General features: G+C 45.7%; 1 protein-coding gene across 2 annotated transcripts in view; it reads left to right on the top strand.

The window, feature by feature from the left end:
- The window catches only part of ACOX2 (acyl-CoA oxidase 2), a 51,734-nt gene that overhangs the window by 2,785 nt on the left and 27,204 nt on the right, over positions 1–21,745 (top strand). For both annotated transcript variants that reach the window (XM_037799198.1, XM_037799207.1), the window contains exons 3-13: positions 289–451; positions 673–824; positions 1,229–1,336; positions 2,034–2,153; positions 2,456–2,571; positions 3,285–3,457; positions 5,097–5,259; positions 6,387–6,577; positions 8,192–8,371; positions 10,760–10,865; positions 15,367–15,584. In XM_037799198.1, the coding sequence (XP_037655126.1) occupies positions 289–451; positions 673–824; positions 1,229–1,336; positions 2,034–2,153; positions 2,456–2,571; positions 3,285–3,457; positions 5,097–5,259; positions 6,387–6,577; positions 8,192–8,371; positions 10,760–10,865; positions 15,367–15,584 (1,690 nt within the window). The remainder of the gene's footprint in view (positions 1–288; positions 452–672; positions 825–1,228; positions 1,337–2,033; positions 2,154–2,455; positions 2,572–3,284; positions 3,458–5,096; positions 5,260–6,386; positions 6,578–8,191; positions 8,372–10,759; positions 10,866–15,366; positions 15,585–21,745) is intronic.

The following is a 21,745-nucleotide window of genomic DNA, read 5'->3' as shown; positions in this document are numbered from 1 at the left end:
CTTTGGACTACAAAGGAATCTTTAACATACTAATATTACCTGAATCCAACTAAGGGATAGAGGAATCCAAGGCAGTAGACCTGACGCTGAGCCTAATTCTGCCAACACACAGCTCTGTAACCTTGAACAAGTCTCTTTTCCCACCTCTGGGCTTTAGTCATCTCATCTGTTAAAATGATAATAATGTCTGACTTTCTTTCCAGGTCAATGGAGCAAGAGGGTGGGAAGATTTGAAGGTCCAGAAACCTCACCCAGATCCCTAAGCCCTCTGTTCTCTGTTCCCGGCAGAAAGCATCATCCACAGTGACCCAGTATTCAACCTTAAGGATAATTATTTCCTGACCCAGAATGAGAGTTACGAGACCGCCATTCAGAAGAAAGTCCACATCCAAAAGATAGCACAACGCCTGGGCTGGTCAGAGAACGGTCCTGAAATGAAATATGCTTACAGGTGCTCACTCCCATGGCAGCTCCACTAGAGAGGAATCTACCTACAATCATCAAGAAACCCCCCAACCCCATGAGCCATCTTCCCCCACATAGGCAGTGCTTGTCAGAAAACCTGGAAGCTGGAAGCTAGGTGTCCCTTCCCTCCTGCACCCTGCCCAGGCTTAGGGCACCCAAGCCCCTGTCTCCAACCAGCTGCTCAACCACAGCATCTCTCTCCTACAGAGCTCTTTCTGGATACGTGGCCTTAAGTTTACAGGGTATCTTCCGGAAAGCCCTCAGGAGCCTGGGCTCAGAGGAGCAGATTGCTAAATGGGACCCACTCTGCAGGGAGTTCCAGATTATCACTACGTATGCCCAGACAGAATTGGGACATGGTAAGCAAGAGCTGTTGCATGCAGTGTTCAGGTTGTACACTGCACAACTCCAGAGGGCCCATTCACAGCTCAGTCATCATAGATTTGTATATTTAATCTGAAAACTTTCCAGCAGGTGGCAGTCAAGGAAGGGGTGCCTTTTTTTAAATTTGCACAAACACTCTGCAGGCTAGCAGTGGGGCAAGTCATTCCTTCAGGAAGTGTCAGCAGCCATCCTTTGTTGTGGACTGGCCATATGTCCCCCACAGAGCCCACGGGTGAAAAGGGGGAAATACCTGTACAGCTGGGAGGTGACCTCTACCCCATACTAGACTGGTGCCTTAGAGCTCCAGGCCTGCCTAGAAGATGCTCCCCAGGTGAGAACCCCACCTTGGTCCACATCTAACTCCCCTCCTTGATCCTAGGGACATATCTGCAGGGTCTGGAAACTGAAGCCACCTATGACGCCGCCACCCAAGAGTTTGTGATTCACAGCCCCACGATGACTGCCACCAAGTGGTGGCCTGGGGACTGTGAGTATTCATTCACCCCTCATCTCCATCTCTACCCAAGGGGAATGAAGTTGGAGGATAGGTAGTATTAGCTTCGGTGTCCACCAGATTTCAGATTGATTCCCTGATTTAGACTGGTGACCCTGGGCAAGTCAATTCACTAACCTGAGCCTCAGGCTCTTGCTCTGTAAAATAATTGGGATATAAGAATCTCATTAGTGTCTGAGAGCCAGCTATTCACACTGGAGCCTATGTGAATCATTCTAGTCATTTCCAAGGATGCCAGGGAAAGCTGTTTGAGTCAAAGAGTATTCTGAACAATCCTGCATGTCCACTTCCTGTCCTACCTCAGTCTTTTGCTATCCTGGATGCTATCTCCCTCATTCCTTGGCCCCACCAAACCAGCCCAGTCCTCAAGCCTCTGAGCATACTGTTCTCTATGCCTTGCACACTTTGTCCTGTATGGCTCCCCCCTTGCCCTCCAGACACCTTGGTGCACCCTATTCTAACTCACGCCCCCTGAGGCAGACCAAGAAAACCCTCACCCTGGCCTCACAGTGCACCCTGCCCTTCCCCATTCCACTAAACTGGTCCTCCTGCCCTGTAACAGAGTGGGCCCACTCTGGATCCCTGATGGTGGGAGGGCTATCCTATCTGCTCTGTTCACTGGGGCATCATACACTAGGGATCACACTGGGACTCTCACCTCTGCTCTCAGTGGGACGGTCGGCCACCCATGCCCTGGTCCTGGCCCAGCTGATCTGCTCAGGAGCCCAGCGAGGCATGCACGCTTTTATTGTGCCCATTCGGAGCCTCCAGGACCACACCCCACTTCCAGGTAAGCCCATACTGCACCCTCCAGGAGGAGATGCCCCACCTCTCCTGGACCCCAGAAGTCCATGCGAGAAGCTGGAGACATGGGGCAACTCTTCCCCTTGGAAATGGAGGGGGTGCAGTTGGACAGACTTGGGTGACCTTGTAAGATTCAACAGCTGTCTGACCTCAAATCCCTCACCTCAAAACAAGTGTGAACACCCTGATGCCACAGGCTGCTGAAGCTCACATGAGCTGGAATGCGTGTGTGGTACCTGGCACACAGCAGGCATTCAGCTGATGGGCATTCCCATCTCCATCTCCTAGGAATCGCCGTTGGAGACATCGGGCCCAAGATGGACTTTGAACATACAGATAATGGCTTCCTGCGGCTGGACCACGTGCGGGTCCCCAGGGAGAACATGCTGAGTCGCTTTGCACAGGTGAGGGTGGGCTTCAGGAGGGCATGGCTACCGGCCTGCACTGCCTGGAGAGGGAAGGATGGACCCCTGCTGGCTACTGTGGGCTCTGAATCCTCTTCTGTAGCACTATTTTGGGGGGTGCCTTTTCCCAAGAGACTTCGGTGCCCACAGACCTGGGTAAAACCTGGGTCTTAGGAGTAGTGTGATCTTTGACAAGTCACTTCACCTCTCTGACTCTCAGAGTTCTCATTTACAAATGGGAGAATCATCAGTCATCCCTGCTCACCCTGTGGGGTAACAGGGCAATCGTGGGGTGGGGTGGCGAGGCAATTTGAGAGGACTATGGGTGATGTGCATCAAATTATACAGAAGGCCTAGATAAAACCAAGCATTGAATAGACACCAGACAGAGTGCTGGAGAAAGCTCTAGAGGCTCACACTTTGCCAGGCATGAACCCTTTAGTTGTGGATCGTGGGGAGGTCTACGGGTGTCCCAGGAGAACTGTGACCCGGGGGCAATGAGCAGAGGTTACTCAGCAACAAGCAAGGAGTGTTTTAACAGTCGGCATGGCCATACCCGTGCATCCTGGCTGACTGCTGGCCCTGGGTGTAGCTGTGCCTGCTCTAGAAGAGCAGCTTGAGGACTGTGGTGCTGTGGAGCGTGGGGGCCCACAGTTCTGGGACAGGCTGCGGATCCGCGGTTCACACCCAACCCCTATTATTGGTCTACACAGGTCTTGCCAGATGGCACCTACACCAAGCTTGGGGTGGAACAGAGCAACTACCTTTCCATGGTGGTGGTGCGGGTGGATCTGCTGTTGGGCGAGATAATACCCCTGCTGCAGAAGGCTTGTGTCATCGCCACGCGCTACTCAGTCGTCCGTCACCAGTCCCGGCTTCAACCCAGGCAAGGGGTGTCCAGAGACTGGCCACAGCAGAACACAACTACCTCTCGGTCCTACAGTGCCTGCCCTCTAACAACCCCCTGCCAACCAGAGTCAGGGTGCCGGGAGTAGACATAGCTCACCTACCCTCTACACACACACACACATCCGCCTATCTGGCCCCTTCTAGCCCCAGTGACTGACTGACCCACCCTCTGTCTGCCGGCATCTTGCTTCACTGGGTTCTGTGTGATAGTCCAGTGTGTCTGGCTGTGATTGGCTGAGTGTGTCTGGGTCAACCTGTTGTCAAGCTGTCTGTGGCTGGCTGAGTTTATGTCAGGGTATCTGGTTGTGTCTGACAAAGGCTGACTCTCATATGAGACTGCGTGGCTGAACTTACTTGTTTCTGTCAGCATCCAACTGTGTTATGTCTGCTTAAGTTTGGATCCGTTTTGTTTATATGTGGCTGTGTCTGCTGTGTGACCCTGGCAAATCCTTTGCTCTTGGTCTTCTCATCTGCCAATAAAGTGAAGGTGAGATCATCAGAACTGGAACTTGAAAACATCCAGTCCCAGAGTGTGGTGGTGTTTCATGCTGTAGGCTCCAGGATCCAGAAGGAGTTTTATGCAAAATGGCCTGAGAATTGGGCACCAAACTCGGCTTGGCCACTTGCTAACTGTGGGAACTTAGACAGCCATGTCACCTCTTTATCCTTCAATTTCCTCCTCTACAAAATGGGGGTGAGAGGAGCTGTCTTTCAAGGTGCTGTTGGGGGTGAAATGTGATAAAACAGCCCAGGACTCCAAGATTCTGTGTTTCCCCCCCATTTCCTTTCCTTTCCCCTGTCAATCCCAAGGTGTCCTCAGCCAGCCTGAGCTTCAGAGTCCTGGGCTGGGGAGAGGTGGTGTCTTCTCTGGAAAACAGGGGTGCTGGGAAGAAGGTGCTGCTGCTGAGGTCCTGCCTGGAGCCCATTTTTCTTGAAAGCAGAAGTGTCCTAAGGATGGTTATAATAAGTATGTGTCCATGTAAGGGCCTGTCGTCCCAGAAAGGACCCAGGTATCTCCCCGTAATTTATGGGAGGCCTCACACATTCAGACTTTCTTTCAATCCACTAACAGTTACTACGGGCCCTTACATGCTGTTCACAGTCTCAGGCCCTGAGGGACGCAGCACTGGACAAGGCAGAGCCAGTCCCTACCTTGGATTAAAAGCATAGACTTGAGACTGTATCGGACCCAAGTTTACAACTCAAGAGTTATTGTTCAGGCTCAACACATCTCCCAGCACACAGCAAGTAAAGGTCACTGGTTCAATCATCAGTGGCACAGGTCCATAGCCCCTCACCCAAAATCCTTGGGCCAGATGCCAGATTTCAGAAATTTCAGATTTTAGGAGCATAGTACACTGCATATGTATAATTTGGTGAACCTCCCCCGATAAGGGGCAGAACCCCTAATCAAACATATCAATATTTCTGCAGTGGAATGTATGAATATTCATGCTAGATGGTATAAAAATGATTATTGGTAGCCTCACATCACTTCAGGTCAAGCTTTACAATGTTACAGAAAAATGTTGGGGTTTATGACTTTTATGGTTCTGGGGATTTAGGAGGGTGGCTGTGTAGCAGTCTTCTAAATCTTCCACCTCTCTTCCCCTCAGCGACCCAGAGGCAAAAATCCTGGACTACCAGACGCAGCAGCAGAAACTCTTCCCTCAGTTGGCCACGGCCTATGCTTTCCACTTCCTGGCAGTCAGCCTCACGGAATTCTTCCAGCGCTGTTACAGTGCCATTATAGACAAAGACTTTGCTCTCCTGCCTGAGGTACGTGCTGTCTGCTGAGGAGCAGGGGCTGCTGAGGGACAATGACTGAGACAGTTCTAACTGCCGGGGCCTAGTTCCTCAGGCCCCTCCTGCCAACTGCCCCAGCCTTCCCAAACCCAGGGGCACCTGGGGTGAGCTATACCTGGGCAGGTAAATTCACTCATACCTGGACTCCAGAAAGCTCCAAAAATGTTAGAGGAAATAATCAACACATATTACATAGAATACAGATCCACAATCCCCGATCTGCATTTGAAACCCAAAAACCTCCGAAAACCAAAAGTTGTTTCCTTTTCATTTGGTGACCCGATTTATCCACTGAGCATGAATATATTTTGCAGCAAAAATACCAATGCATTTGATCACTAAATTGCCCCAGATCCCACTGGTGGTATTATATTTAATACTCCTTAAATGCTCTGCTTTAGCTTTCTAAAATCCAAAAAATATTGATTCCAAAGAACATCTGGCCAAGGATCTCAGGGAAAGGATTGTCGATTTACATATATACTAACATTCAGTCTGTGCCAGGCAGTGTACTTTTCAAGCATTGCTTCATTTAATCCTTTGAACTGTATAGTAGATGCCATTTAAATCCTTATTTTATAGATGATGAATCCAAAACACAGAGAAGTTAAGAGACATGACCCTCCTCCCAAGGGCATGAAATTTCAAAGCTGGGTAGGGGTTTTCAAGAACCAAAAATTCAAACCATGCCTGCTGTCTGGTGGCCTCTCCTACAACCAAGAGCAGTGGGTTGATGGTGGACACCCATGTTCACAGGCCAGCTCCCCAAACCTCTGCCTGCTGGCAAAATACATAACTCCTGGATGATGCTGGGCCTATCCAGCAGCACCCTTTTCCAGAGATCCCAGAGACACTGGCCTGGACAGCTTTTCCTTTGTTCTTATTACCCCTAGAGCTACATTTCCTAATTGTGTGACCTTGAGCAAATCACATAAGCTCTCTGAGCCTCCACTGTGTCATTTCTAAAGGTGGAAACTGGGTAAACAATTCTTACTTCACAGAGATGTGCTCAGCATACAGTAGGGCTCAATAAGTGGTAAGCATGGTTATTACTGGAAGGCCCCCTCATATCACCTGACCCCCCTTTCCCATTCCCACAGCTCCATGCCCTGAGCGCGGGTCTGAAGGCCCTGGTGGCGGACTTCTGTACCCAGGGGGCCGAGCTGTGCCGCAGGGCCTGTGGAGGACATGGCTACTCGAAGCTGAGTGGCCTGCCATCGCTGGTCACCAGGGTGACAGCCTCCTGTACCTACGAGGGCGAGAACACTGTGCTCTACCTGCAGACAGCCAGGTGAGTCCCCGGCTGTTCCAGGCTTGTGGCTGATCCCTCAGGGATCCACCCAGACCTGTTGGGCTGAGGCTTCTAGGCAGGCTTTGGGGAGCGCTGCTCTGGGGCTAACTCCCACAATATGTCTCCAGTCCATCCACTTCTCCCCTGTATATTTGACTATTGCTCCCAGCCAGGCTGCCATCACCTCTTACCTGGACAGAGCATCAGTCTTCTCTCTGGTCTCCCTGCATCCGCCTCACTCCACTTCAGTCCTTTCTACACAGGTACCTAGAGGGATCTTTTCAAAGCCTAGAGAATTCTTCAATGGCTTCTTTGTGACCTGGCCTCTGCCTCCCTCTCCATCCCACTCTTACAACCTCCTGCTTCTGCTAACCTCTTCCAGTTACACTTTTTTCTCACCATGGGGCCTTTTGCACTTGCTGTTCCCTCCACCTGGAACTGTCCTGCCCCAGTTTATGGTACCACCAAAATGACACCTCTTCTGTGACCACCCCATCCAAAGTAGCATCACCCTGACCCTCCCATCCAACATTGTCTTCCTTCTTCACAGCAGTTAGCACAATCTGTAATCATCTCGTTTTTGTGTTTACCTTATAAGCTTTACTCCCCGACTAGCTCCTTGAAGGTAAGGCCTACGTCTGCCTTTCTCACTACAGATCCCCCAGGCTTAGCCCAGGGCCTGCACACAGAAGGCTCCAATCTGAGCAGCAGGAACAAATGGCTGCCAGCCTCCTCCAAATGGGCAGTGTCTTTTCATCCCTCTTATGTCTGTGCAGCCTCATGGCTGACCAAGCCTCTCACGTTCACTGTTCTCAGGTGACTGAACAGGAAATATTTCCCTAAGTGAGGAGAATGGGGTTTTCTGGCAACTATGTAATATTTACTGCATTTTTAAAAATATATAACAATTTTTTTCCAAACTACAAAAGGAATGCACTGTCATTTCTTGGGCACTCTGTGCCCAGCATTTCACAAATATCATCTCATTCAATGCTCACAAACTCCCTGTCGGGTGAGTATTAGCATCCCCACTTCGAGACAGAGAAACTGAGACTTAGAGAGGAGAAGCCGCTTCTACAGCATTACATGGGTCTTGGTGAAGCTGCTTCAGAATCCAGGGCTACCTGGGCTCAGAGCCTTTAACCACTGATTATCATAAAGATGAAGCTAAGAGTCACCAGTAATCTTATTAGCACTTTTGCATCTATCCTTTCTTCTTTTTTTTGGCTATGAAAATTTAATGTACAATTCATCATAAATCCCCAAATCAGAATATCCTAACTGACAGGAAAGATTGTTTGCTCAGATCTCAAAAGGATTTATGTTCAGGATCCAACAGTGTCTGCCTCAGCTCCGCAGCTCCCATTTCACTGTCGATGAAACTACAGCCTCAGGGTGACAGCCTTGGGGTGTACCTCGCTGATGGCCTCACAGGAGGATGGCACAAGGGGTTTTGGAGTGAGGGGTAACCATCAGGAGGGAGCCTGGCCAAGAGCCGGCAAGGCCCTTTGTTCTCCCATCAGGAGGGATACGAGTGTATATCTCTGGGAAAGAGGGATGCTGGGCTGTCCCAGAGAGCCCCCATCCTCTCACCTGCCTCCCCCTTCCCCCCAGGTTTCTGGTGAAGAACTATCTGCAGACTCAGATGTCCCCAGGCTCCACATCACAGAATTCTCTCCCTCAGTCAGTCTCCTATCTCGCTGCACCCAGCCTGGCCAGGTGCCCAGCCCAGCGGGTAGCCGACTTCCTCTGCCCTGAGCTCTACGCCACAGCCTGGGCACATGTGGCAGCCAGGTAAGAAATCAGCCATCCCACCTAGGGGCAGACTCCTTCCCCCACTGGGGCCTTTGGGTTTGGCTGGACATTTTGGATATGCTTCCCAAAACAACCTCCTTCCCCAGCCTCCCAGCCCTCTCAGTTCCTGCCACTGTGGGCAGAGAGAAGGAGAAGTCACACCATTATTTCCCCATCCTGGTTAAGGTGGTAGAAGGACATCACCTCTCTGGCCAGTGAGAGGAATTTTCAAAATCTTTAGGTTCCTATGGGTATTTGCAGTACAACAAATGTACCCATATGTAAACGCTAATAATGTATCTGTGCATAAATACCAATAAGTAAAGCACAATTCATGCTCTTAATATAAAAATAATTTTCAAGAATAGGACTATACCAAGGGATAGAATCAGTGTTATCTCCAGAGTCAAATAGGCTCCAGAGAACACAGACAAGAGCAAAGACTCATCCATTCTATCAGGCAACTACTGTGGGCCAAGAGTGTCCAAACATGGTAGGTGCCGGAGATAAAGAGAGGCTCTGGCCAAACACAGACACAGTCACGGAAAAGACGAAGAGATTTAACTACCTGAAAAGGAAACTGAAACCCTTCCCCCAATTAAAACACCAAAAACAAATTGGAAAAAAGTATTTTCCATATATAATAAGAGGTCTTATATCCCAACCTATGTTTCCAAAGGATGGTTAATAGTTATTTCAAGATCACAAGCAACATGTAACATTGATTTATTCCACAGATATTTATTGAATGCCTACAACATGCCAGGCCCTGTTCTCGGCACTAGGGATCTATCAGTAAATCAGTCTAAAATAAAAACCCCAGGCTTCACAGGGCTGTTTAGTTGGAGGAGGTGGGGAAGGAGAAATGGGCTGTTCAGAATAATTAAAATTCATTATACTTCTTTTTGCTTGGAAGTCAATGTGAGGTCCTACGTATCTAATTCCCTGACAAAGTAGTATATAGATATTGCTTAATAAACAGTTCACTTAGCATACAAATTGCAAGGGTCATGAAAATAAAAGGGTACTTAAAGGTTAAGAAAATGGCAAATGATTGATTTAGTAGTATGGAAGACAGGATTGTTTTTTTGTTGTTGTTTTTTTTGTTTTGTTTTGTTTTTAATACTTCAATTTTATTGAGATATATTCACATACCATACAGTCATACAAAGCATACAATTAATTGTTCACAGTACCACCATATAGTTATGTGTCCATAACCAAAATTAATTTTTGAACATTTTCATTATCACACAGACAAAAGTAATAAGAATAAAAATTAAAGTGAAAAAGAACAATTAAAGTAAAAAAAGATCACTGGGTGCTTTTTTTTTTTTTTTGCCTCCATTTTTCTACTCATCCATTCATACACTGGACAAAGGGGAGTGTGATCCACATGGCTTTCCCAATAACACTGTCACCCCTCATAAGCTACATTTTTATGCAATCGTCTTCAAGATTCAAGGGTTCTGGGATGAAGTTTGATAGTTTCAGGTATTTACTGCTAGCTATTCCAATTCATTAGAACCTAAAAAGGGTTGTCTATATTGTGCATAAGAGTGCCCACCAGAGTGACCTCTCAGCTCCTTTTGGAATCTCTCAGCCACTGAAACTTATTTCATTTCATTTCACATCCCCCTTTTGGTCAAGAAGATGTTCTCCATCCCACGATGCCGGGTCCAGATTCCTCCCCGGGAGTCATATTCCACGTGTAAATACCCCTGGATGTCAGATCCCATGTAGGGGGGAGGGCAGTGATTTCATCTGCCAAGTTGGCTTAGCTAGAGAGAGTGGGCCACATCTGAGCAACAAAGAGGCATTCAGGAGGAGACTCTTAGGCACAATTATAAGCAGACCTAGCCTCTCCTTTGCAGTTTTTTTTGTTGTTGTTGTTGTTTGTTTTGGTTTTTGGTAAGGTCCATTGGGTGGAACTTGGAGCAGGCTGGGTGACTGACAGGCCTCACAGGCCTATAAAGAAAAACCATTCTCTTTGTTCAGCCATGCCTGGCCCCAGAAAGTCAGCATTAGGGTGGAGACTGCATCAGAAAGACAGGGTGGCTTTGGCCTATGGCTCTGAGGCTTTACAGTCTGGTGGATAAGAATGGGTCCTAATCCTAGGTCCATTCCTTACTACCAGTGTGACCGTGGGCACATTAGTTAACCTCTCTGGGACTCAGTTTTCCCCATTGTAAATTAGGAATGCCTGCCCTTAAAAGGGGTCTCTGGAAAGAGATAATGTACATTAAGCATTTAGCTTTATGGCACATAAGTGGTCAATGAATGGCATTTCTACCTCTGAGGGACCCCTGGCAGCCTGGGACTACACCTCCCATTATCAGTATCTTTCCTACTTGATCAGGAAGGTGAAACTTTTTCTTTTCCCTTCAGGCTCATAAAGGACTCGGTGCATCATTTACAGACCCTGACACAAACCGGGGCTGACAGGCAGGAGGCATGGAACCAGACCACTGTCCTACACCTCCAGGCTGCTAAGGTGAGTTACTCATCAGCTGAAGCTGACAGGGACCCGTTTCGTTTTCCCGGCAAGATACCATGCTGGGAAAATCCAAGCCCTGTCATTATTCCCCAGCCTTGCTCAGCAGCTGCCCTCATTTTACTTCCAAGGCTTTAGTCCAGGGTATTTTAATTAAAGGACTTAACTCCAAAGCAATCTTGCTGTCAGCTCTTAGGGGAAAATGTAATGAGGCGGTGTTATTGGATTTACTTCAGGTTGTTCAAATATTTCCTCCCAGACAGAAAAGCAGGTCAAGCCTCCCCTTAGCCTCACAGGCACTCTGTGGAAGTCTGATTCAAGTTCCAATACATTTTGTGTTTATGCATAATTCACACTTTCGGTTAGCAAATATTTGAGCACCTACTGTGCACCAGGCACTGGAAGAGGTGCTGGGGGCTCAGCACAATCATACACAGCCACAATCAAGGAAGCATTGGGATGGAGGAAATACAGGCTGCTATGGGATCCCAGAGCAGGCGCATCTCTACCCACCTCAAGGAGTCGCACTTCCCAGAAGAAGGAGGGAAGGTAGAGGAGGAGGGGGAGAAGAGATAGGCAAGGCTGGGGCCTTCTGCACCATTGTGAAAAGTTTGGGGTTTGTTTTCATTGCAACAGAAAGCCTTCGCAGGGTTTGTAGCAGGGAAGGGAAGTGATCCGATTTCTACTCTAGAAGGATCATGCAGGGTGCAGGCAGGAGGAAGAATGGATAGGAGGCTGGAGGTCATTTAGGAGGAAAACAGCAACAGTCTGGGTGAGAGCCAAGAGTGGCCCTGACCATGAGCACAGTAGAGGGCATAGAGAGAAGTGGGCAGACGCAGAGCTACTAGAGGGTGGGAAAGGGGCAAGAATGACTCCTCAGCTCTAGCTAGGGCAGCCAGGACTCCAGCCCGGCCAACAGCTGGAAGGCTAAGGTAATCACCCCATCCTCAGAGCTCAGGCCCAGAAAGTGACAGCCTCAGAACAAAAGAGCTCTGAAGAACTGTTTCTGCAGAAGCCCTGATGGGGCAGAGCTGGCCAGGCAGGCTGGGCAAGAGCGCCACCTGGTGACTCACCATGAGCACACATGCTGGTCTGAGGTTGACTCTGCAACCTTCATTTCCTCTGAGGGGCAACTCCCTGATGCTCTAAGTATCCTATCAATGCAGAGGAGGGTTAGGGCTGCACGCTCATTCCAAACCTGTGCTTTGCCTACAAATGGACCAGACACTGCTCACCGGCATTACCTCATTTAATGCACACAACCCTATGAGGGAGACTTGCAATAATCTCCATTTTAAGGATGAGGAAACAGAACTCAGGAGTTAAATCCCAGAGCTAGGAAACTGCTGAGTCAGGACACTTTTCTTTGCTACCTGCCACTGAGATAACCATGCCCCTGGGGAGCCACAATGGGAGAAGTAACAGGTGAGGGAAGTGAGGCCCAGGCTACGGCGGGGGTTGGGGGGGAGGGGGGGGGTTGAACAGAAAACTCAGCTCGTCTGGGGAAGAAGAGCAAGTCCTTGATGGCTTCCTGGGGAGGTGGTGCCCAAGCTGAGTCTCCAAAGTCATAATGAGCAGAGTATTCTGTACTTTTTACGGGGAGTGGGGAGGAGTCAGAAACCTTAAACACCCAGCTGTGTCCCACCTGGAAAATGTTACGTAGTAAGTGACAATGGTAGAGGATTGGACAAGAAAGAGTCCTAGGTTAAGTTCTGGTCCCAGCTCTGCATGTGACATCCCATGTGACCCCAGCAATCCCTTACTCTCTCTGGGCTTTAATTTCCCTGTCTGTAAAACAGAGAGGCATGGAAGGGCCCTTGGCTCTGATAGGCTTTGATGCTATAATCTCAGATCCAGGAGAGATATCAATCCCTAGGACCACCAGAGCAAATGCTGGGTACTCATAATCCAGTCTCAAACAGTTTCTGATGGCTTTGGGAACACAAGGTAGCAGTTAAAAGTACAGTCTTGGACCCAGGGGAGTGAATCTCCCTGGCAACGTGGAATATGACTCCTGGGGAGGAATGTAGAGCTGGCATCGTAGAACGGAGAACATCTTCTTGACCAAAAGGGGGATGTGAAAGGAAATGAAATAAGCTTCAGTAGCAGAGAGATTCCAAAAGGAGCCGAGAGGTCACTCTGGTGGGCACTCTTACGCACAATTTAGACAACCCTCTTTAGGTTCTAAAGAATTTGGGTAGCTGGTGGATACCTGTAACTATCAAACTACGACCCAGAACCCATGAATCTCGAAGACAATTGTATAAAAATGTAGCTTATGAGGGGTGACAATGGGATTGGGAAAACCATAAGGACCACACTCCACTTTGTCTAGTTTATGGATGGATGAGTAGAAAAATAGGGGAAGGAAACAAACAAACAAACATACAAAGGTACCCAGTGTTCTTTTTTACTTCAATTGCTCTTTTTCACTTTACTTATTATTCTTCTTATTTTTGTGTGTGTGCTAATGAAGGTGTCAGGGATTGATTTAGGTGATGAATGTACAACTATGTAATGGTACTGTGAACAATCAAATGTACGATTTGTTTTGTATGACTGCATGGTATGTGAATATATCTCAATAAAATGAAGATTTAAAAAAAAAAAAAAAAAAGTACAGTCTTGGGAGGCAACTGCCCTGGTTTCAATCTCAGATCACTTACTAGTGACCCTGGGCGAGGAATTTAATTTCTCAGCGCCTCAGCCTCCCCATCTGCAAAATGGGACAAATAATAGTACTTACTTTGTAGGGTTATATATGAAGATTAAGTGAGTTAATACATGTAAAACACTTAGAGAGGTACCTAAGCATGTAAGTGTTATATATAAGTTTGTTAAGCAAAACAATAAAAACAGTGCATTAGCAAACTAAATTGTTAAGAGACTCTTTACTGACTAGAAACCCCACCAGTTCCCCTACCACCACCTCAGAATTAAGTGGGAGGCAAGATTTAAAACAACACAGAAATGAATAAATAAATAAATAAATATATCCCAGATTGCCTTTCAATTCTCTGTGCTCAGAGCATGGTGCCAGGATGTGACTCAGCCTTTTGCCAAAGCATAGAGGCCACCTTCTGTCTCCAGTCCTCATCCTCATTCTAAGACAGAGGCCCAGTCCCTTGGGCAGCTCTCCCTCACTCCATTCCTCCACCCAGGGCCCTGAGAGTTTGAGGATGTGGCCCTGAGGTTAGAAGAGGGAAGTGGGGCCTAGGTGAAAGAAGTGAGGGTCTCCAGTTTTGCTGGTATGGATACCAAGGACTGTTGGGCTGGCAGGGGCAGCCATGCACATCTGTTCCTCTTCCACATCCAAATGCTGCAAACCCTCTTAACTGTAAACCCACCAGCTCCAGGAGGCAGAGCAGTGCTGTTAGCACCTGTGTGAGGCCTCCCCAGGAAAGGTAAACTCTTACCAAGCAAGGAACCTGATCAGGTCACTGCCCCGTTGACCCCCACAGAATAAAACCTGACTGCTGTCATTCAAGAACCTCCACTGATCTGGGCCTCAGCTACCAGTCCACCCTAACTCACACTGTTCCCTGCCATCACCTATTTATACAGCACTGCTTCAGCCTCAGTAAATCACTTATGGCTTCCTGAAAAGACAGCTCATTGCACATGAAGTTTCCCCTGCCTAGAACGACCTTTCCCTCATTTGAGAAGCACTGCTTTTTACTACTCTCCCCCATTCCCCCAGGGAACTCCAGTGCACTAGTCTTAGAGGGTGAGGGAATATTCAAAACATTTAACAATCTGTAGGGCAGGAGCACCAACCAATTGGAAAGAACTTCGGGCCTAAGGGAAAGCAGGCCTAAGGGAAAGTCCCCTGCTGTGCCAGGCTTTAACCCTCCAGTTGCTGGACTGTGGGGAGATGTAGGGGGTCACATAGGAGGAGCGGAAGGGCAGAAGGGACTCTCACTGGGTTCAGGGCAGTGGTCACTTGACAACAGGTACCAAGGTAATATCAACTGACAGAACTGTACCATTACACGTGGGCTAAATAACAGTACTGCTCACCCTCAGGGGTATATATTCTAGCTGGGATAAATTTTGTGTACATCTTTTGTGTACATCTCACCCCAAGACACACATACCCACACACACTGCCATGACCATGGCACACAATAGCTGTTTCCTTGGGGAAAATGGTGCTGTCCTCCACTTTCCCCAGACCAGCCTCCAATACTCCTGTATTTTTCTCTCTACTTTAGAACCTACTAGAAACTGACCCAAGCAAAATGAGGAAACCAAGGGTGAAGTTCCATAGCCCACTGCTCCCCACCCCAACCCCCCCTACACACACACTACATACATATACCACACACCATCAAAAAGGCTGTCAGACCTACTGAGCTAGGAAAAAAGGCAGCTGCTTGTCAGCCTGCTAGGAAACACATGGCCTCAGAAGCTTATTCCAGCAGTTGTGCCAAGCTTCCAGGATGACTTCTGGAGTCAGAAATCAGAAACTGGAGGCCAATTCACCTTTGTGTCTTTGTAGGCACACTGCTACTACGTGACTGTGAAGACTTTTACAGAAGCCCTAGAAAAACTGGAAAATGAGCCAGCAATTCAGCAGGTGCTCAAACGCCTCTGTGACCTCTATGCCTTACATGGCATGATGACTAACGTGGGTGACTTCCTCCATGATGGCTTCCTGTCTGGGGCCCAAGCAGACATGGTGAGAACAGCCTACCTGGACCTCCTCCTCCTGATCCGGTGAGTGGCTGGGCCTTCACCCCATGTTAGTCTTCAGAGGCTAACCCTAGACCCTTTGTCCACAGGTCACTCCAAGCAACAAAACCTTGCTAAAGTGGGGTTTGGCAAAAACAGCAGCAGCCCCGGAAAAGTTTATATCCTAACATTACATAAAGCATCATGGGTTAATTAAAGGAAAATAATTGGGGAAAAAACACATTAGAAATAATAATGCTTAAATAAAATAAAGCATGCTACATACGAATAATAATCACTTTAATCATAGCTAACATTTAAGGAGCACTTACTGTGTGCCAGGAAGTGTGTCGAAAACTTTTACACACATTATCTCATTTAATACTTTCCCACCCTTTGAAGTTAGGTACTATTAATCCCCCCATTCTACAAGGGAGCAAATTCAGGTTTTTAAATGACTTGCCCAAGGTCACAAAATTAGCCAGAGGAGGAGCTGGGTACAATCTCATACTGTCTGACCCCAGAGCACACTCTTAACCTGTATGATCCAGGGTATAAGGTTGGGGTAGTATTGATTTTAAACATATCTCTGACTCTGTTGAATGTGTTTACGCAAACTCTTACCAAGTTTAGTAGACTTGCTTTAGTCCTCCCTAAGCAACAAGATGAAATTAAAAAAACAAACAATAATTCATATATTGATGTGTAAGATAATAATACAAATAGTTTTAAGATGCAGCAACAATGCATTGCAATTTAGGATCATGAAATACTAGTGCAATGCTTTCATCTTGTTAATTTACACACAATCTAAATGATATTTTAAAAACATATCAAAACCAAAGCCCCCAACTGACTATGGAACTGGAAGAAATGGAAATTAAAAATACTATAAACTACTCATCATTGTTCATAAGATTGAAAATGAACTAACTTGAGAACACAACATTGAGACCTCACAGGGCAAAAAATATGATGCCTGTTTTATGTGGTGGTGACCTGCTACCATGTGTCTATGTATGTGTGTGTGTATATATGCATATGTGTATGACTTTTCCCTGGAACCTCCAACAGTTGACATTATCAACAAGACTAAGGTAATTAAAAGATTTGAAATCTTTTTAAAAATAAGATTTTCAGGATGGAGGTTAAAAATAATAAAAAAAAACTAGACCAAATTCCTTTTATTACTAGAAATATCCATGTTATATACTATTTCTGACTGCATAAAAGTAGCTAACAGATAGCTGGATGTCAGTAAATGTTTGTTCAAGTAAATCATCAAAAACTGTCAAAAATACACTTGATACAATTATACCCTAGCTATTAAACTTTCCCTAATAGAGAGAATTCAGCGGAGGAAACCATTAGTAGCATAATTGCATATTGCACAGTTCAAGCTCAAGTGCATCTGACTTTCTGCAACACTTGGCATTTAAAAGCACATAAAGAAAATAATGTTCTAGCCCTGACTGACCTGTGATGATGAAGCACAAAAGATCACCTAAACACCTCACAGTCATGTACTGTTATTTTTATCTGCAACAGCATTTCTAAGTGCCTGCTTTGGCTCCAGAGACTTAACATTCAAGACAAGACAGACAGCACTGACGCAAATACACAACTTACACATGCATCAAACCCACAAATTGATTTACTTACATTATGGTTTCTAAGTAATCCTACTACTGCAGAATAATTAGGTTTGTAATAGACTCTGTGCTTTTAAAGGTCTCTGTCACAATTCCCTGCCTTGATTATTCATTATCGCCACCAGATTTCTGAGATGACAAATGGTTTTTAATTGTTTATCTAGTAAGAAAATCTCAGTTGGGGGACTTCCAGGTAAAGATGGCAGATCGAACATACACATTTTCTTTTGTTTCCTCTTGAATCCCTACTAAAACAGTAAATGGATTAAAAATGTTTTAAAGGCATGAACCCACAAAGAGAAAGAAAACAGAAGAGGAAACATGAAAGGATTGACAAGAAACATGAAAAGATTTAGCAGACCTGACAAAATTCAGTCCAAAACTATATAAGTGGGGAACACCAAGAAGCAACCAAAGTTACACCAAAGAACCTCCTCAAGAACTAGCAGAACTTTGTACATCTAGAAAAGGGGGTGACGGTAAAACTGACAAGGACTGGTTGAAAGTCTGATTAAGGAATTGGATCCCCAGTTGTCCTTCCACTCTATGAGCAGTTTTAAGACTTTCCTAGACCCAAACTGGTAAAAGGGTAAACAGAGGGTATTGAGGACTAGAGAACATGAGGCATAGTTGAGGATGGGGCTACTTTACAGCAAACAGGGGGCTTGAGTAAACATTTATAGACTAAATGCTGATACCTCCCTTCCCTATCCCTTTGGTTCCAGAAAATGGGCAACCAGGCTAGTACTGCACAGGAAGATTAGATGATCCTTGTGCTGGTTTGGATATATTAGGTACCCCCCACCCCCCAAAAAAGCCATATTCTCTAATGCAATCTTGTGGGAGCAGAGTTATTTTGACTAGGGTATGACCTCTTAATGGGATGTTTCTATGGAGATTTGACCCCACCCATTCAGGGTAGGTCTTGATTAATTTACTGGGGTAAAACGAGATGAGATGAAAACGCCCCAGGATATGCTAAGCCAAGAGACCCAGATGCTTGCTGACACTTGGAGATGCTCGGAGACGCGGACAGAAGGATACTTGAAGATGCTAAGCTAAGAGGTAAAGCCCAGTGTTTGCCCCAAAGGATCTAAGAGACAACAACATGCCCCAAGAGAAGCTTAAAGAGATATTTTGGAGAAAGTCATTTTGAAACACAACTGAGGAGCAAAGGACCAGCATATGCCAGCCATATGCCTTCCCAGACAGAGGTGTTCCGAAGGCCGTCAGCCATTCTTCAATGAAGGGACACTTTTATGGCCTCAGAACTGTAAATTTGTAACCAGATAAACCCCCTTTATAAAAGCCAATGCATTTTTGGTATTTTTCATAATGACAGCATTAGCAAACCAGAACAGATTTTGGTACCGAGAGTAGGGTGCTGCTGAGTGTGCAAATACCAAACAAGTTGGAATGGCTTTTTAAAGATATGGGGAAGATTCTGGAAGATTTGTGAGGAGCTTGATAGAAAAAGGCCTAGGCTACTCTGAAGACTGTTGGTAGAGAAATGGACTCTAAGGATATTCCAATAAGGCCCTAAACAGAAATGATGAATGTGTCATTGCAAACGGGATAAAAGGTAATACTTTTTTAAAGTGGCAGAGAGTTTGGCAAAATGAAGTCCTGTTGTTGGATGGAAGGCAGAATTTGAAAGCAATGAACTGGGATACTTAGCTGAAGGGATTTTAAAACTAAATATGGGAAATGCACCCTGGCTTCTCCTTGTAGCTTACAGTAAAACACAAGAGGAAAGAGATAAACTGAGAACTGAGCTACTGGGTACAAAGAAACCAGAAAACTGGTGGTCTGGAAAACCAGAGCAGAGGCTAGAGCCACTTGTGAGGATTTAACTAAACATGGAACCCGACCATCATTTCAGTACAAGCCAGGATTGGAGATGGAGTTATCCATAAAGAATTTGTGGAAAGTCCTATTGTCTGATGGTTTTGACCCCCATATGCTTCATGCCAAGCCAACAAATTTTTTGTGAGATCTGTATAAATGGAGCCACTGCTAGTCTGGACTGGAGGGGAAAGAAAAGGAACAAATTGAAGGAAAAATTTCTTCAAAGACACAACCATTGAAATTGAGGTCTGGAGTCAAGAAATTTCAGGCAAGGAGAGCAGAGCAACCCATGCATGTGAGTTTCCTCTGGAGGCAGAGGGCAGGCCTTCCACCCTGATGCTCAGGAAGAGTGCTGCTGCCCCAGTCCTCAGAGAGGGTAGAACACATTCCCTGGGGTTGGGTAAAGCCTGGCCACCACCCCACTGTTTGGAGAGGGGAGAGCCTTTGCCCCAGAGAGGCAGAGTCCAGGTGGCATCCTGAGGAGGGTGGAGCCAAGAAGAAGGTGGTCTCCCCAATGTGTGGATATTGGAACCCTAACCCCAGCATTTGGAGAGAAAAGGGCTGCCGTGTAAGGCCCTTGGAAAGGGTTGGACTCCTGCTGTCTCAAGCCCCAAGGATAAAACATCATTATATAAACGACTCTCAGACTTTGAAATCTAATGAAGTATGCCCTGCATGTTTTAGGAATTGTTTTGGTCCCATAAACCCTATTTTCCTTTCAATTTCTCCCTATGGCAATGGGAACATTTATCCTATGACTGTCTCTCCTTTGTATACTGGAAGCAGATAACTTGTTCTGAGTTTCACAGGTGCACAGCCAGAGGAGAAGTTAGGACTTTGTACTTATCTATATTGTGATGGAATGAATGTATTTTTGCATTTGGAAAGAACATGTCTTTTGGGGGTCCAGAGGGTGGAATGTACCAGTTCGGATATATTATGCCCCCCCCCAAAAGCCATATTCTTTAATGCAATCTTGTGGGAGAAGAGTTATTAATCTTTTTTATTAGGGTGTGATTAATTTACTGGGGTCCTTTAAAGAGCGCTCACATAGAGAGCAGAGAGATGAAAATGCCCCAGGATATGCTAAGCCAAGAGACTCAGATGCTTGCTGACACTTGGTGATGCTTGAAGATGCAGACAGAAGGATGCTTAGAGATGCTAAACTAAGAGGTAAAGCCCCAAGTTTGGCCCGGAGAATCTAAGAGAGGACAAAACACCCCAAGAGAAGCTAAGAGACATTTTGGAGAAAGCCATTTTGAAACACAACACAGGAGCAAAGGACCAGCAGATACCAGCCATGTACCTTCCCAGCTGATGGAAGTGTTCCGGATGCCATCAGCCATTCTTCAGTGAAGGTATCCTCTTGCTGATGTCTTTGTTTAGACACTTTTATGGCCTCAGAACTGTAAATCTGTAACCAAATAAACCCCCTTTATAAAAGCCAATCCATTTCTGGTATTTTGCATAATGGCAGCATTAGCAAACCGGAACAATCCTCTGGAGAATGTGACCAGCCTAAAGAGAAAGAACTGAAAGAATGATAAAAGGGTTCCCCAGTGGTCCAACCAATTCACCTGACATGAACCCCACATTGATAAGCACACCCTCGGGCTTCTACCTGGCTGGTTACTGCTCTACTGTTAACATAGTAGACACTTGAGGAAAGCCCCTAACACAAAAGACAGAGATCAAAACAAGCAAGAAAAAAGGAAACTTGGAGGAAAAAGAGCTTCTGCAGGGAGAAAATGATTTAAAAAAAAAAATTGTATCCTCAAAAAGTTAACAGGAGATATTGCAACCACAAAACAAGAATGCTATTTTTTAAAAAGTATTATTTGGAGAATTAAAAAAGAGGTCTTTCAAATTTAAAAAAAAATGAGAGGGGAAATAAAAAACTCAACTGAAGGGTTGGAAGATAAAGTAGTAGAAATTTCACAGAAGGAAAATAAAAAGACAAAGACATGAAAAATAAGAGAGAAAAGATAAAAAAAAAAAAAAACAAGAGGATTAACATGAACAAGTTAGGGTAGTCACTGCCTAGACATCCCTGAAGATCGGGAAATTGATTAAAATAGAAGGAGTAGCAACAGACAAGATAGAATTTAACAAAGGATTATGAATATGTAGTCTCTATAAAATTTTCTTTTTCTTAGTTGTTAGGGTATTAGAATAGCTAGAAGGAAAGAACTGAAATCATGGAACTGTAACCTATAACATTCTTTGAAATTTGCTATATAGCTACTTGTTAAATTGTATTTTGAAAGTTATTACCTTTTTGCACATATGCTATATTTCACAATAAGGAAATAACTGAAACTGTGGAACTGTAACCCATAACATTCTTTGAAATTTGCTAACTACTTGTTAAATTGCACTTGGAAAGTTAAAAAATAAGACGATCATTCCTAACTATCCATCATCTGAATAACAGGAGGTTTAGAAGGAGAAGACAGAGAAAACAGAGGGGAACAACTCATTAACAAAATAATTCAAGAAAATATAAAAAAAAAAAATGAAGGGTATGGAGAGTCTCAGATTGAAAGGGAACAAATGCTTATAGACTAGAGGAGAGGAGACAGACACACAAAAATAAGTTAGAAAATACAGTAAGCAAAATGTTGATAAGCGCTATGGAGAAAAGGATAGCAGGGAGGGGGATAAGGAATACTGGGGGTAGGGCTACCATTTTAAACAGGTCAGGGA

Source organism: Choloepus didactylus, chromosome 1, assembly GCF_015220235.1.
Source record: "Choloepus didactylus isolate mChoDid1 chromosome 1, mChoDid1.pri, whole genome shotgun sequence".
NCBI lineage: Eukaryota > Metazoa > Chordata > Mammalia > Pilosa > Megalonychidae > Choloepus > Choloepus didactylus.
Note: the sequence above shows the minus strand (reverse complement) of the source record. Positions and strands in the feature narration are given on the sequence as shown.